At 41.9% G+C, this 16,308-nt stretch overlaps 1 protein-coding gene across 1 annotated transcript; it reads right to left on the bottom strand.

Moving 5' to 3' along the window:
• Positions 1-1,226: 1,226 nt before the first annotated feature.
• On the bottom strand, positions 1,227-10,849 carry LRAT (lecithin retinol acyltransferase). Its single transcript, XM_002716901.6, has 2 exons — positions 10,008-10,849; positions 1,227-5,436 (listed from the first exon to the last, which is right to left on the bottom strand). The coding sequence occupies exons 1-2, from the start codon at positions 10,545-10,547 to the stop codon at positions 5,284-5,286; spliced, it is 693 nt and encodes a 230-aa protein (XP_002716947.1). The 5' UTR covers positions 10,548-10,849; the 3' UTR covers positions 1,227-5,283.
• Between the last annotated feature and the right edge of the window lie 5,459 nt (positions 10,850-16,308).

The raw sequence follows: 16,308 nt of genomic DNA, 5'->3' as shown, positions 1-16,308 counted from the left end.
TTATATAATTGTATACATAGTATATATTTATTATATAATATTATATAATATATTGTCTTATATACAGTGTATAATATAATATATTGCATGTTATATATTGATATATGCTATGTAATATATTATACATTATATACTATATTATATATAGTATATTATATTATTATGTATTGTATACAATGTATAATATACAATATATTATACATTATACAGTTATACTATATACAATTATATAATACATGGTATATATTCATTATATATAATATATATTATCTGTTATATATGATGTGTAAGATTGTATATTATATATTAATATGTGATGTGTAATATAATATATTATGCATTATATAATGTAATATATATTATAAATTATGTATTATATGCATGATATGTTATATTGCATATTACACAATATATGTTATATTATGCATTATAAGTTATATATTATATATCAATATATAATATATTGTATATAATATATTATTTATTGCATATATTGTTATATGTATCTCAAGCTATCAAAGAAGACTTCTTATACATCTCTCTCTTTCACACTAACCCCAGTAGACAAGGAAAGGTCCTGTCTCTGCTCTTCTGACACTCATACGTGGTTATCACTGTTCTAAAACCTATATTCCTGTCCTCTTTCTCAACAGAGCAAATACAGTACTGATGTTTTAACTAGTTCATTCTCTTGTGGCCCTACTTAGAATATGTTGAAGATATGCAAGAAATTAGTACATTCATGGATTAAAACTTAGCCAATTCCTAGATCTCAAGGAATCATGCCGTCTAGTGGCAAGAAATCTGGGGCCAAGATCTATATATGACTCCAAAGCACTCCATGCCCTCTGTCCTGGATTTTCCACATCTGTAAATGTGGTTGCATGTTTAAAAGTTCAGTATTGTGGTCCTTGTTAATGCTGTGAATGTATTTCAAGACTGCCCTCGGACCTGCCCCACCTCATACCCCATTCTCCACCCTGCCTGCAGCCAGGGAAAAGCTACGGACTACTTTGCTTGCATTACAGATCTGTCTACAGCATTCGTACCATACTAATACAGTATGAAGGTAGAACGACTTAGTTTTGCTTTCCACAAATATAGAACTTTGTTCAGCAAACAGGAAAGGAAGGATAGAAGGGCAAAATTCCTGAGGCTATCATGCTCAAAAACGATTATGATCTGCATCTGTGTATCTCAAATGCAAAAACAAGACAGGGTAGCATATAAAACGTGTTTTATTAACGCATGTACAACAGGTATAAAATCAGTTTAGCAGGCAGATCTAGGCTGGGTAAAACTTTCAAAATAAGTCTTATAAACAAAGATTGGCCACCGTTTCTTACATGTTTCTCATCTATAACAGAGACTTTTGGCCATTGCTATAATTTCATTTTGCTGCAAAACATTTTTGTGCTTTACATTAACAGTATAAAATGGAAAACAGAAAAATAAGAGCTATATACTTTGAAAAATGTTAAACAACAAATCCATATTTACCTGCTCATTCTTGGAAAAAAGCCTATCTGTGAGAGTAAAGGTCAGGAATGTCCAGTATACACAGTCATCAGGGTAATTTATTTTGCAGGAGCCAACTTTCTGACAGGAAAGGAGAAACGTGTGACATCCCACCCTGAGTTATTCATGGGTCAGATAAAAGGATTTGGGTAAAGTCTGTGGATAATGCTCTAACATGTTTGTTGTTCTCTACCCCTCACACTCAGGCCCTTCTGTGAGAGATTGAGGACATTAGCTATGCTCTTATTAATAGGCCCATCGACCCACTCTTGCCTACTGTTCCCATCCCTCTTCCATACTTTTTGGAGATATCATTCTATATCCTGGAACTTCACTGCATGTTCATAAAGTCTGAACTTCTTGCCATACCCAAGACTTGTACCATCTGACTACTAAATTCCTTTTTGACATCTCTGCTTACCACCCCTCTTGTCTCTAGCCCTGGAATCACTTGCATTTGCCTGCATGTCCTATGCTTTATTATGCTTTCAGTCAATATAGTGTGGATTACCTCACAGCTACATGCAAGGCATGTTGGAGGCAATTTTCATGCATCTGCCCATGCTGTTCCCAGTGAGTGGAATGTCCCACCCAAAATCTGTCCCTTAGAAAATACATATATTTAAAATCTCTGTACCCAGTCTCTATTATTTTTGCTTTACCAATTAAAACCAACCACTTCTTTGTCTATACCTTCAATCAGCTCTATTCAGATGCCAATCATTGAAAGTCTTAATACACCTGTATCTATTGGGTTAGACCATAAACCTCAAGGAAGAGGCCCATGTATCAGTCATCTTTTCATCCTTGACACTTGCCTTGTACCTGACACTTGCATTAACTCCTCCTAGGCCCAGCTCATCCTATTCAGCCTTCATCTATGACAAAGAACATAATGAACAGTGAAAAACTTTACCAAACACGAACTGATTATCATTTCACAAGTTAGGAGATTTAAGGGAGTTGCAAGATCATAAAGATGACTCTTAACTGATGAAGTCCTGAGACATTCATGAACTCCCTCAAGGTAGGAGACCTATTAATGTCTCAGGGTTTCTTCCATAGGCAACAATCAGGAAAATATGCCTTTCTACCTGCATTGTTAAGCAATTAACCAAATGAGCACAATAAAACAAAAACTCTTGTTTTTTTCCCAAGAAGTTCAAAAATTCTAGCATTGTGGAACATTCAGTAAATAAAACCTTCCTTCCACCTCCTTCTTCCCAATAGTAGTAAGAACCACTATTGTGGTAGGATCACCTAATTTCTCAGTTTAATGCCAGCATTGCCTCCTTCAGATAGATTTCTCCGATCCTTCAGGCAGACTTAACTGCTTCTTTTCCTGTATTCTCATAGGATATCTTCATACCATTATAACTAGTTAAAAGATAATATTAATTCTAGCCATGACATTGCAACAGGTCAGTGCCTGGCACATAAAGAGCACTGGAATGAATGAAGAATTGAGCCTTGCTTTAATGATATGAAGTGAGAAAAAAACTAATGATACTAATTCCAGACTTAAGAACTTCCTTGGCATATAATGAGGAGTAATTATTTTTGAACACAGATTTAATTATTTTTAAATTTTTATTTATTGTCATTTCATTTGAAAGGGAGAGAGAGCTTCATCTGCTGCTTCACTCCCCAAATGCCTATACCATGATTGGGCCAGCCCAAAGCCAGGAGACCCCATCCACATCTCCTACTTGGGTGGCAGGGAGCCAATGATGTACCTGAGACACCACCTGCTGCGTTCCAGGGTGCACATCAGCAGGACGCTGGGTCTGAAGTAGAGTAGCCAGGACTGAAACCTGGCACTCCAGTATGGGAGGTGCACGTCCCAAGTGGTATCTTAATTGCTGTGCCAAAGCTCGTCCCACAGATTTAGTTTCAAACAGTGGACTTTGCAGCCTGCAATACTAAAGTTTGTGAAAAGGTATTAATTATTTATGACAACACTGTATTTTCAAGACTGGATTCAGTTAAATAGTTGCTATGAGGGTAGTAAGTGAAAAACCATTAGTATAATGGTTCTCATATATATATGTATATGTATTGAAGTGGTTAGAATAGACCCTAGAACACCTGTATTGTATGATATTGACACAATGTTTTAATCATTTAAGACATTTAAATAACTAAACATGTAGGTTGAATAATACACATCAAGTTTAATGATCATGATGTTCTAACTGCATTTGTTGTAGGAAAGTTAGGGATGATAATATCCTTCAGATAAACTGAAGTCTGCTCTTTACTTTGCTCTGATTGGATCACTGGCTCCGCCCTTCCCATATCACTTATAGTATGTTTCATTATTTTGTGATTCTTGATAGTTAATAAAGCACTTTAAAAAATACTTAAAATGCAAATCTAGGTTGTGGCTTAATATTAGAACCTGGTAATTCTACAAAAGTACTGGAATGCTTGTTTTAACGTTGCTATATCTCAACACATAACAATCTCACAGGAAAACAAATTTACATTCCTAGCAGTATTAAGCCTCTTAAAAATAATTCAAACCATAATTTCCTTTGGTCCTGCTTATCTGGATTTTATATACTGCTGTGGCATCTTTTTAAGAACATAACAATACTTAGAAATGGAGAAAACTGACCAGAAAACCATTACAAGGGCTTTTTAAAAAGTTAGATGGTATATTAGTAAATGATTTACAAGAATAACCCAACCTGTGACATATACAAAGAATGTTCAAAAAGTTCATGGAAAATACATGTTAAGAAAAAACTATACATGAATTTCAAAATTTTATTGCACCATATAAACTTTTCATTCTGTTTTTCCAGGAACTTTTTGAAGTACCCTCATATGAGAGTTACACTATAGATTCAAGGGTTCTATAATAACCGTGCCAATACGATAATAAAGCAATCAAGTATAACCACAATCTGTACCTTAATCTGTAAGTATGTGGATAGCTGCATATTTATTTGTCATATACCACATACCAAACACCCCACTTACTTTAGTCCTATATCCATGTTCCTCTCAGCATGATTTAAAGTAGCTACAGGGGTACATAAAAGGGGAAAATTAATCAATGCCAGACTTCCAAGTAAAGAGATACAACTCAAATTGCTCAGATGATGTTTTAGTAGCTATTTCTTAAAGAAAACACAGATTTTAACATGTTTGAATCAGTTTTTTTTTTCATTAAACTTTAGCTTTGCCAATACTGGTTTCAAGTAATAACAATAAAATATTCTTAACATACTCAGGATTATATATAATACATGAAAAAATAGATTGTGGGTTTGAATTGTTGCTTTTGGCCAGTCATCGAGCATGTTTCCACCTGAAAGAGGGGAATTCCTTCAGTTTCATGTACTTTTATCAATGAAACAAATTTACAGTGAAGTTAATGATCCCAGTTTGTAAGTCTTCCAAACTGCAGATTCAGGCCTGAATAAAACAAGATTATAGGAGGAAAAAAAGTAATGCAAATACGCTGTGCAGCCATCAGCTTAAGGGCTGGATTTCTCGTGCTGCTGGGTTCCATCACAAGCTGTTAGGTTTCCAAGGTTTGGCGGCCCTTGAAAATGGAACTGCCTCGGAAGATCCAGAAAGCCTTTGTTCTTGGCTTACACAGTAAGCACTTTGCGTGATTCTTAAGTCACAATTTTATCCAGAACACAGTGTTACAGGTCACATTTTTCTCAACAGTGCTCATACTGATTTGTGGACTATAAATATAAACCTATTTACACACAGAACACACACAGTTGACGTGGGGAAAGGAAGTCAGCCAACCATCCATAGGCAGAATGGAATAAAGATTGCAGGGAGAGTGGTATAGGATGCCAGGCCCATCCACACTATAGATGCCAGTCCCAAGATTGCTGAGGCAAGAACGCTCCTCTGATCACGAATGATTATCTTCACGGTCTCACAAAACTGAAAAATAAGATACAAGGATACAAGAATATTAGGAAAGAGAGATAAACCTGAAAAGAATCACATATACCAAAAGGTAAAGCATCTGCCCAGCTGTTTTCTATCTACCTGAAGAACCAGCGTTCCCTTGTGACTGAGGGAAAAATTGAAGAGTTAACGGTCCAGTTTCCTGCAGTAGCTGAAATGATGCTGGAGGCCTTTATAAATTCAGAATCGTATAGACTACAGAGAATGTGATAAATGTGATCACGTAAAAGGCATTCAAGACCAACTGTTAAAGACACATTTAACTACCTATCAATAACAGTAGCATATTCTAAAATTAGATAAGCAAATATGTCACTGATCTTGAGTAAAAGGAATAGAAGTTAGCCTCTTATTGTAAATTCAGTACTTCCAATTCCCCATTCTAAAATCTGGTGATGCTAATGATAACTTTCTTTTTTTTTTTTTTTTAAAGATTTATTCACTTATTTGAAAGTTAGAGTTATACAGAGAGAGGAGAAGCAAAGAGAGAGAGAGATCTTCCATCTGCTGATTCACTCTCCAGATGGCCACAATGGCCGGAGCTGCGCCAATCCAAAGTCAGGAGCCAGGAGCTTCCTCCAGGTCTCCCACGCGGGTGCAGGGGCCCAAGCACTTGGGCCATCCTCCACTGCTTTCCCAGGCCATATCAGAGAGCTGGATTGGAAGTGGAGCAGCCGGGTCTCAAACCGGCACCCATATAGGATGCCAGCACTTCAGGCCAGGGCATTAACGCGCTGCGCCACAGCGCTGGCCCCTAATGATAACTTTCTTAAAAAGTCCTGAAATCTAAAGTCAAAGAAATTCTAACTGTATCGCATCCCATTCCCTGGCTAAATGAATTACAGTCACCATCAATTATGTGTTACATAATTGGCTGCTGGGAATAAAGACAAATAAAATATAGTCCCTACCCCTGAGGGATGCATTCTTCTAATGAGTGATTTTTTTTCTTAGAAAAATAACTCCTGTGGAAGTGATGGTCCTGTGTTTGAGTGTCCCGACTCTGCCTCTCAGTGGCTGTTTGACTCAGGTCAGTCGCTTAGCCTGTCCAGGACCATGGGACTGCTGGGGTAGTTGTAAGGGTCAGATGAGATCCTTTATGCAGAAGTCCTCTGTATTCTTCTACATGCTATATAAAGGTAAGTTATTACAATGATTATTACTCTTTTCATCTGTGGACAGTATCTCTACTTAGCCCTTGTCAGTGCCAGAATTTCACAATTGCCACTTTTAACTGAGTTTTGCCAGTCATACTAGATTTAGGCTCCTTTGTTAGACATGGCGTTTTGTATATGTTTTGAGGAACTCTTACATTTAGCTTTCCATTTTATCCATTAATTGTCTTAATTTGAGAGCCAGAGAGAGAGAGGAAAAAAAAAAGAGAGAGTTTCCATCATAGGTTCATTCTTCAAATACCTGCAATGGCCAGGACTGGACTGAGACAGGACCAGGCCAGACTGTGAGACAGAAACTCAATCCAGGTCTGCCACATGGGTGGCAAGAACACAATGACTTGAGCTGTCACCTCTGCCTGCCAGAGTCTAGCCTGGCCTGAAACTGGAGTCAGGAACTAGAGCTGGAAGTCCAGCCCAAGCATTCCAGTGTGGAACGCATGCATCTGAACTGCTAGGCTAAACGCCACCCTGGTTTCCAAACTCTTAATAGATAGAATCAGCAAGTTCAGTACAGTCCTGGGTCACTACGGGATGGGGATACATTCTGAGGAATGCGTTATTAGGTGATCTCATGGTTTGCAAACATCAGTGTGTACTTACACAGACTAAGACTACAGTATCTCTAGGTGATACAGTCTTATGGCACCACCGTTTTATATGTGGTTTGAAATGTGGTTATGTGTATTTTAACTCTCTATCTTGAATATAAGGTTGTTCCTAGTCATACTGTTACACAATGTGTAGACAAGTTTGAAAAACCCTATTATCCACTTGTTGGTTCCTTTTTATCCCACACATTTGATTTTCTCTTTTTGCTACTCTTCGTGAACTGAGTGACAAATATATTACCTTAAAGCAATGTAGATCAAACTGAATAAAGTTTTCAGGACAGTGAGAAGAGACACTAGGAAAATAATGGAAGGTATATATTTATGCAAGCAAGTGACTTGTCTTGATATGGTTATACTTGTTTTCTTGTCCCCAGTAATTTTTGTGAGTAAGCAAGCAGAAATCACTGTGGATACTCTTTCTTCCCAAAACAGATTTTCTCCTGGAGCACCTAATTTCTAATATCCTATTCTTGTTGGCTTGCCATCAGCCCACAGGGCATCTGTAGTGGTGCTCAACAGTGGGAAATTTCTAGAAGGCATCAAGAAAACTATAGGGGCACTCTTTTGAGCATGAGTCCCCAGTAAATAAAGGGGCATTTGCATTCGTTTTAGCAATGAACAAGCAGTATTATCAAAGTACAGGGAAAAAATTCATAGAGAAAAACCTCAAGGAATAGTGTTAGTTATCAACTAGAGGGATTTATAGTTAAGATACTGATTGTCAATAGCAATACAAAAAATACCCTTAATTCTATGATTTCTAAAGTTGTTACAGCATTACCACAAAGAAGTAGAAGATTTTTTTCCTAGTTCATTTTCAAATTAACTGCAGTGTTGTAATGAGAAGGATTTTTCAGAGTTTTTACACAAATTTAAGAAACAGTTTTGCAGTGCTCATGTTAACTTGATAATGGCTGTGTTATCTACAGAGAACTCAACAATGAGACCCAGAATCCAATAGTTCCTTACCTATCTAAAACGTAGAAACCAATCCTCCTGCAGTATTAATGACCTTCCTCTCTCAGGGCATGTTCAATAAACACTTCTTAGAACTAGAAAATTTGGGATGAGAATTTTCCCGGGAAATCCACTCTGCAGCCAAATTGTTTGTTAGACCATTCAAAGTGAAGACAAAAACTCAGTTTCACAAGAGGTGCTACTCAGCAACAGCAATTAGAACACTTCTGTGAAACCTAACCAAGTTCCCAAAGATGAGAAACTACTCCAACTAGTTATTCATGCCGATTAAATATTTCAGTACCTTTAGAAAGCACTTGTACTATTTTTCTATAAAGATATATAATACAGTGCTATATGTGTTCCATGAAAGCATACCTCCTAATTACTGGACAGAAATACTGTTTTTCCTTGGAGAAATGATTTGCTTGGTTCTTAAGTAAATCTGACGTGTTTCCTTTTGTACACTTTCAGAGCCAGTGTTTGTAAATGTGGAGAAATTCACTTCTAAACAGGCCTGGGCTGGAGCTCTGGTTCTTAGCCCTTGCACAGTGCTGTAACTGTATTTTTATTTTACTTGGAAAAGAATTCCTAGATTGAGTCTGTTGTGGTTCTATAAAAAGCTACAAGGAATTTCATATACCAGTGTGTGAAAGTGTAATACTTCCATGCTCTGCCACGGGGGAGAGAGAAAGATTTTCCCATATGGGCCAAAAATTTAATCAAGAAGTAGAGCAATCAGAAATGGTTACATGGACTCAGATTCTTTTGGTCCAAAAAAAAAAAAAAATCATCTAAACAGGAAGAGTAGCAGTAAAGCTTAATGGGTGATGACCCAGGCTTCCCTTATGAAAAGTGAGCATTAACAGTATTTTTAAAAACTTCAGGGATGCCTGAGCACGTTCCCAATTGCAAATGCAGTTGCAGACTTAAAATATTCACCATCTTGAGAAATTATGAGGTTATGAAAAGAAATAAAAATCTATCTTTCCCCCATTGGATTAGTAGTTTGCTTTAATGATCTTAAATTCCGTTTATTTCTTTTTCCCCTATGACACATAAACATTTAACAGCTCTTCTTGAAAAATCAGTTGTTTTGATCCCTGGAAATTTATGAACTTCTGACTTACCTTCAGGGCTGATGAGTAAAGGATGCCTAACTAGGAGGAAGGACTGATGGAGATGGAAGGCAGCACAGGAAGCACGCAGAATACCAAGACAGAAACATTTCCACACAGCCCCGGGGGCATGCGATCTAACCGGGAGGTCCTCTTACAGGGAATTTTGATGGTTTATTGAAGCACAGGGAATTCACTCTGTGCAGCTCACAGAGGGAAAAAATGGCATGCTTTCTTATTTTAAAGGCACAGAATTTAGTTGTACCTGGTGGTATGGATTCAATATAAACCCTAAATACCTTCCTTTCCAGTTGCAATTCTTGGGAGACGTTGCAAGCACAGGGTGACAGATTGTTGTGGTCGGTTCCCCCCCACCTTTCCAGTCACCTGCTCTTTGTCATTTGAACTAAGTGGTGAGCGGGTGCAGTGACAGCTGGGCAGCTGTGTGGAATGTGGTAGCGATCCTGCATCGCCACCTTTGCATTTCCAGACATCTTGTAAGGAACATCGCCCCTTACTTTGTCTCCCTTGGAAACTCCAGAGCTTCCCTTCCTCAGTCTACAATTATTTTAAGAAGTGATGGGAGAGATGTCCAAGAAAAAGACGCGTCTACTAGGGAAAGGGTGGAGGAAAGGAGAGGGCATCCCCACGCAGCCCAGCGCCGGGCGAGGCGCGCGCCCTACCTTGTCAGCCTGCGGGCTGATCGGGGTGCCGTATCTACAGTAGGTCACGAAGTGCTCGCAGTTGTTCCACAGCAGGCTGTAGGTGGTGATGCCCAGCAGCTTCTCAGCCCTCCGCGCCACCTCCTCGTTGAACAGCGCCTTTTTATTAAGGGACTCGTCCAGGTGATTGACCAGGATGTGGGCTCCGTAGGCGAAGTCCTCCACTGTGTCCACGCGGATGCTGGCCACCCTGGCAATGACGCCCAGGATGAGGCGCTTGTTGGAGACCACTTTCTGCGTGCGCCCCTTGTCGTCGGTCAGGGCCAACAGGATGTCGGGCATTAGGTGGGCGACACGGTTGTCGCCCAGGTAGATGCCATAGTGGGTCAGATGGGTCCGGGGCACCTCCAGCACGTCGCCGCGGAGGAAAGAGTTGATCTCGTAGAAATCGCTCTGCTCTTTGTCTTCGCCAGGGCAGTCGGAGCCGAAGAGCCTGAAGTTAGAGATGAGGAACAGCTTCTCCAGCAGCAGGGACACCACCTCCAGCATCGGGTTCTTCATCCTGCAAGGCGAGTCGGGTGGCGCGGCCGCTGCCCCGGCACGGGCCGGGCAGAGAGCTCTGGGGCAGGGGCGTGACGCTGCTGCTCACCTGCAGGCTGGGGGCCCAGCAAGGTACGGCGACTGCTGAGGGCCAGGGGGAGAAGCTGGGAGACACTCTGCCAACTGGCCCTGGGGGCCCAGCAGAGGGAGGAATCGGCGGCGCCCGGCTGTAGGGTCTGGGAGGAGCCTGGCAAAGCGCGCACCTGGAGGCAGGGCTGAGGCGCAGGGCCACGCGCCGCGCTGCAGAGTGGCTTTTATCGCGGCCGGGGGCGGGGTGGAACGCCGTCACTGAGCCGGCGGAAGCCCTGATTGGGCGCCGGCGGGGAGTGCGGCGCGGCGGGCCGGGCACAGGACTGTCAGCTCCCTGCCAGGGACCGTGTGGGCTCCGGGCGGCGACCCCTCCCGCCTCCCGCGGCCTCTTGCCCTCGAGACCTAACCACTAGCCACTTTTCCGCGTTGGATTTAGAGGAGCAGAGGCCGAGGGCGTGGCAAGAAGGATCTTGCACCTGTTGGGATGGCGGCGAATTTTGGGCAGAAACTCCCATGGGGGACATCTCTGAGTAGACTAGGAATGGGTACCCGGACCTCGGCTCTCTGGAGTTCGCATTCACTCTGCCTAGTGTGTGCTCCTGGATAGTCTGCGGATTCTTTCCTAGGAGGAGCTCCCTCCTTTATAAGTGCCCCCCCCCCCCCGCCCCGGGCTTTCGGCTGGTGCGTGGGTGAGGTCGCCCCACTGATTGGAACATTGGGATCCTCCACGCTCGGAGCACCAGGGACGGTTGAGCTCGCGGCTCCCAACCGTCCCCAAGAAAAACGGCAGGCGGGCCACGGAGCAGGCTTCGTGTTTCTGTCTCAGGGGCATGGACCCGCTTTGTAGTCATCCGCTGAAAGCTCAAGCCGCACTGTGGTGACCACGGAAGGCAAACACTTGGAGGAGGCGCTGCGGTCCCGACCCTGAGCCTGCAACCCGGCCCGCGGCTCCATGGCCGCGGGAAGTGTGCGGGCGCTGCTGGGCGGTGGAGCACCCATCACTGGGTGCTGGGCGGGAACGCTGCAGGCTGTCACACTGTGTAAATACTGAAATTCCGCGGACAAAGGAAGCAGCGGAGAGGAGAGCCTCAGTGGGTGTTCAGAACTAGCAGCTTCTGCGCCCTTAGGGCGGGGCCGGGAGGACAGGAGAGAGTTGGCTGCCGGTAGTGGGTGAAGGGACGGTGGTCTTAGTGGACTGGCACTGTGGACCCGGTGGCTGGCTGCCATTATTCCCCCGGACGGCCTCTGCTCTCATCCGCTTCCCACTGTCCGCGCTCTGTCCCTGTCGCCCACTCACAGTGACTTTTGTCCGTTTCACAAAGGATTGCGAACCACATCGTAGTCTTAGCAAAGTCCCCCAAATGAACTGAATGGGGAAGGTGGGGAGGAGAGAAAAGCAGTGGACATGGAGGTCGCAAAACCCTTGCATTTCTTCAGTTTTCAAAGCAGGTAGCTGGTGATTTGCAGAACTGGCCAGACACCCCTCCACAAGGGCATTGGCTTGCTTAGAATCCAGGTCTCTCTGTAGCCATCACTGAGGAAGGCATGGACCTCCCATTAGTCCTTCTGCCTCCAGCCATTCATTTATTGAACACTGCCAGAAGCCAGGTGCTATGTCCAGCCCTGGAAATGCAAAATAATCCTAAATGTGGATCCCACATACTTTCTTTGTCATTGGGATTTCATTTCCCTACTTGTCTAGTGCAAGGGATTCCAATTTCTAAAACCAGTGTATTTACTGGGACTTTAATAAAGGCTAGTTGAGGTGCTGGTTAATACTTCCCCCTCTCCAGGAAGGCCCAGCACCTATGTCAGGGAGTCCTATACCATCCTTAGGCACTTGAATCTGAGTGCCCAAAGGCAGACAGGCAGAAGCAGAGAGCCTGGGCACAGATCCCAGCTGTGGTTTTCTAAAATACATGGCCTAAAACTCTTTTCTTCTTGTGGATGATTTTGTTGTTCTGAGATTTTTCTGTTTACAACGTCATCAGGGTCATTAATAATCTTAGCATTTGTTTATCTTCTGGACTGGCCATCCACGTTTAGTTCCTGTAGATATGCTCTGGTCCGGCCCCTAGACTAGGAACAGGGGCCCTAACTAACTCTTAGGAGGTGAGGAAAATCTTTTGTGGAATTCTGTCTGGAGGCAGAGGAAGAAGAGCAGCCACCTTTTCATGCAGCTTCCTGGCCAAGTGTCATGCAGAGTGTTAGGCCAGTAGGAACCAGTCACCTCCGGGGAGGCCTTTTTCTCCTTATTAGCACCTTATTAAGAAGACCCCATTCCTGCCTTTGTTCTTCAGAAAGATTAAAAGACTGCAAGTTCAGCTGGAAATTCTTGTTGTTGTGTCAGTCATAAAATAAGAACACTGAGCAAAACAAATTAGCATCGTGAAGAATTGTCAGCCAGATAAATACAGCTTCATGTAAAAATACAACCGGTTGAGGCAGCTGTGGTATAGAGAAAGGAGGCAGCCGTTAAAGGCTGGGTGCTAAAATTTGCAGCTCCACATACTCAGACTAAGTCACTGGTCACCTTTTGTAAAATGACAATATTTCAGAGGGCTGTTTGGAGGATTGGATGGAATCAGATCTATTGCAGCATTGTATGACATTCATAATATGCATCATCTGTAGTATCATTGGTGGTATTCAGAGAAACTAAAGTGGAAGGGCCTTTTCCTTTCTACCTTGACAGTGCAGTCACCCTAGAATGTGCTGTAGACAAAGGACACACTTTACTCACAGGGCCCTTCTGACTGCTGGGCACAGAGCCACAGTGATGAGCAGAGGAAAGCAGGCACATGTCTGGGGTTGAGCAGAGCTGCAGGAATGGCCTGAGACCTCCCTCTGCAGTCAGAAGGCAGCAGCACAGAGGAGTGACTGGCAGGAAGGGGGAGAGGAGTGATTTACAGCCTCCGGCTGCTCACCACCAGTGAAGTTCTGTATAATTCACCCTGTCATTGGTTCACAAATGCCTCTCACAGGTACAAAATAACCACAGAAACCCACTTTAGAAGTGATAAAGTGACATGATACCAAGCAATGATTTAAAATTTTGAAGGCAGACATTTGGTATGATGGGTAAGATGCCACCTGGGATGATTGTGTTCCATATTGGAGTGCCTGGGTTTGAATTCCTTCTCTGCTGCTGATTGCAGCTGCCAGCTCACGTGCACCTGGGTGGCAGCAGCTGATGGCTCAAGTAGTTGGGTCCCTGCCAACCCTGTGGGAGGCCTGGCCTGAGTTTCCGGCTTCTGACTTTGGCCAGTGCCAGCCCCATCTGTTTGGAGCATTTGGGTAGTGAACCAGCATTTGGGAGCATCTGTCTGTCTGTCCCTGTCTCTTTGTCTCTCTGTCTCTGCCACAATTAAAAAAAATTTAAAAATTTATTTTAAAAATTGAGATACTCATCAAATATAAAGCACATTTTACTGTAAAACCTGTATGATAAGTGAGAAGCTATGTTACTTCTTAGTAACTTGGAACAGATAGAATAGCTTTTTATGATTTCATCTTGTTTCCTTTTGATTGTAATTTATCATGATGATACAATGATAAATGTGAAGATTGGATGACCCAGGATTGTTACCAAAAGCCTATGTGACAAGAGCTTTTTGCTATATTTTCAAAACACAATTTCGGCACCACTGTATCCATTTAGAATACATACAGGGAGAGCAGGCATTGCTATGTCCAAATAGAGCAGCCTTGGCAAGCACCAGTGATCAGTGCCAAGTTGTTTGTATTTCAAAAATCCTTTCTGAATACAGACACTGCAAGGGTACGACAGGTACCTGAAAGCAGAACCTCTCTCGCTCTCTCACTCGCTCTCTTTCTCTCTCTCTCTCTCTCTTAATACCAGGCTTCACTTTAGGTATCTGAGGTTCTATGAGGTTGCTGACTTTTTTTTTTTTTAAGATTTATTTTATTTGAAAGAGTTACAGAGAGGCAGAGGCAGAGAGAGAGAGAGAGAGAGAGAGAGAGAGAGAGGTCTTCCATCCGATGGTTCTCCATCTTCTAAACCAAATCCAAAAGACAACCAGAAGCCCAGTGTGACAAGGAAATAAAAAAAGTCTTCATGTAAGACTAATTGCACACCTTGTTTTGTTAACACACAAAGTGTTGAGAATCTCAAGTTGGATTGGTTTGAAGAGCATGAGGTGAATTTGACCAGATGATGAATGCCAGTATGAAATCTGGAATTGTAAGTACAAAATGCATAGAGACAACATCAAAATTATAGACATAATTTCCTTGAATGTGGTTTAAGAAATATGGGCCATTGAAAATAAGAATAGATTTTGTCTTAACTAGAGATAAATGATGGGATGTGGAATAGAGTTTCCATTTTCAGGTTCATTAAATGTATAAGGCTGTAGGACAGGTAATATATAAAACTTCCATGACTTTATTTATATATACATTAGAAGGAAATCAGGTGTGATTGTAGTTCCTCCCTGTATTGTTTGAGCAGCAGGAACTTAATGCTGATATAAAGTTCCATGTTGTTAACGTACCACTGTTCTCTCTCTTTTTTAAAAGATTTTATTTGATAAGTAGAGTTACAGCCTCTGGCTGCTCACCACCAGTGAAGTTCTGTATAATTCACCCTGTCATTGGTTCACAAATGCCTCTCACAGGTACAAAATAACCACAGAAACCCACTTTAGAAGTGATAAAGTGACATGATACCAAGCAATGATTTAAAATTTTGAAGGCAGACATTTGGTATGATGGGTATGAGAGGGAGAGACAGAAAAGTCTTCCATCCGATGGTTCACTCCCCAAGTGACCACAATGGTTGGAGCTGGGCCAATCCAAAGCCAGGAGCCAGGAGCCAGCAGCTTCCTCCAGGTCTCCCATGCAGATGCCTGGGCACAAGTGCTTGGGCCATATTCCACTGCCTTCCCAGGCCATAGCAGAGAGCTGGATCAGAAGAGGAGCAGCTGGGACTAGCACCAGCACCCATATGGGATACGGTTGCCACAGGCAGATTAACCTGCTGTGCAACAGTGCTTGCTCCAACACTGTTCTTTTGAGAACTGAACTCTCCTTTCCTCTGAGGTTTTGAATTTGATGTTGCACATGACCTTTTAGATAGTAACTGACTTGTACCAGGACAATGATGGGTTGGAATCTACCTCTAAATCCGAGTATGAGGAAATCTTGCTTATTCCCAGAAAATCAAATGGCAAACACTTCCCATCATCTATTTTCATTCAAAAAGAGTGGGAAAGTCAATTATATTACTTCTAGAGTAGAATTGCACTGACCTCAACTAATTGCAAAATGCTGCTTTGTAAATTTCTGTATATGCCAAGTACTTTTTGCAATTAAAAAAAGGTCTTTTAAGATAAAAATTATAGATTTTTGAAGCTAAATATGAACAAAAACAAATAGGCAAATATGGGAAAGAGCCAAAACTATTAATCAAGTGTTTGGTAAGAGAAGACTGGAAGCTAACACAATAAATTCACAAAAACTTTGATAAGTTTATGTAAATACTTTTCTTTTAAAAACTATGGATCAAAATAACCACATTTGGAACACTTTCTGTTATGTCTGTATTTTTACTTACTTACTTATTTATTTATTTATTTATTTATTTATTGGAAAGACAGAGCTACAGAGAGGCAGAGGCAGAGAGAGAGAAAGAAAGGTCTTCCATTCCACTGGCTTACTCCCCAGATGG

This window comes from Oryctolagus cuniculus, chromosome 8, assembly GCF_051225735.1.
Source record: "Oryctolagus cuniculus isolate XC-2025 breed Fujian yellow rabbit chromosome 8, ASM5122573v1, whole genome shotgun sequence".
Lineage (NCBI taxonomy): Eukaryota > Metazoa > Chordata > Mammalia > Lagomorpha > Leporidae > Oryctolagus > Oryctolagus cuniculus.
The sequence above is the reverse complement of the archived record's forward strand: the minus strand, read 5'-3'. Positions and strand labels throughout refer to the sequence as shown.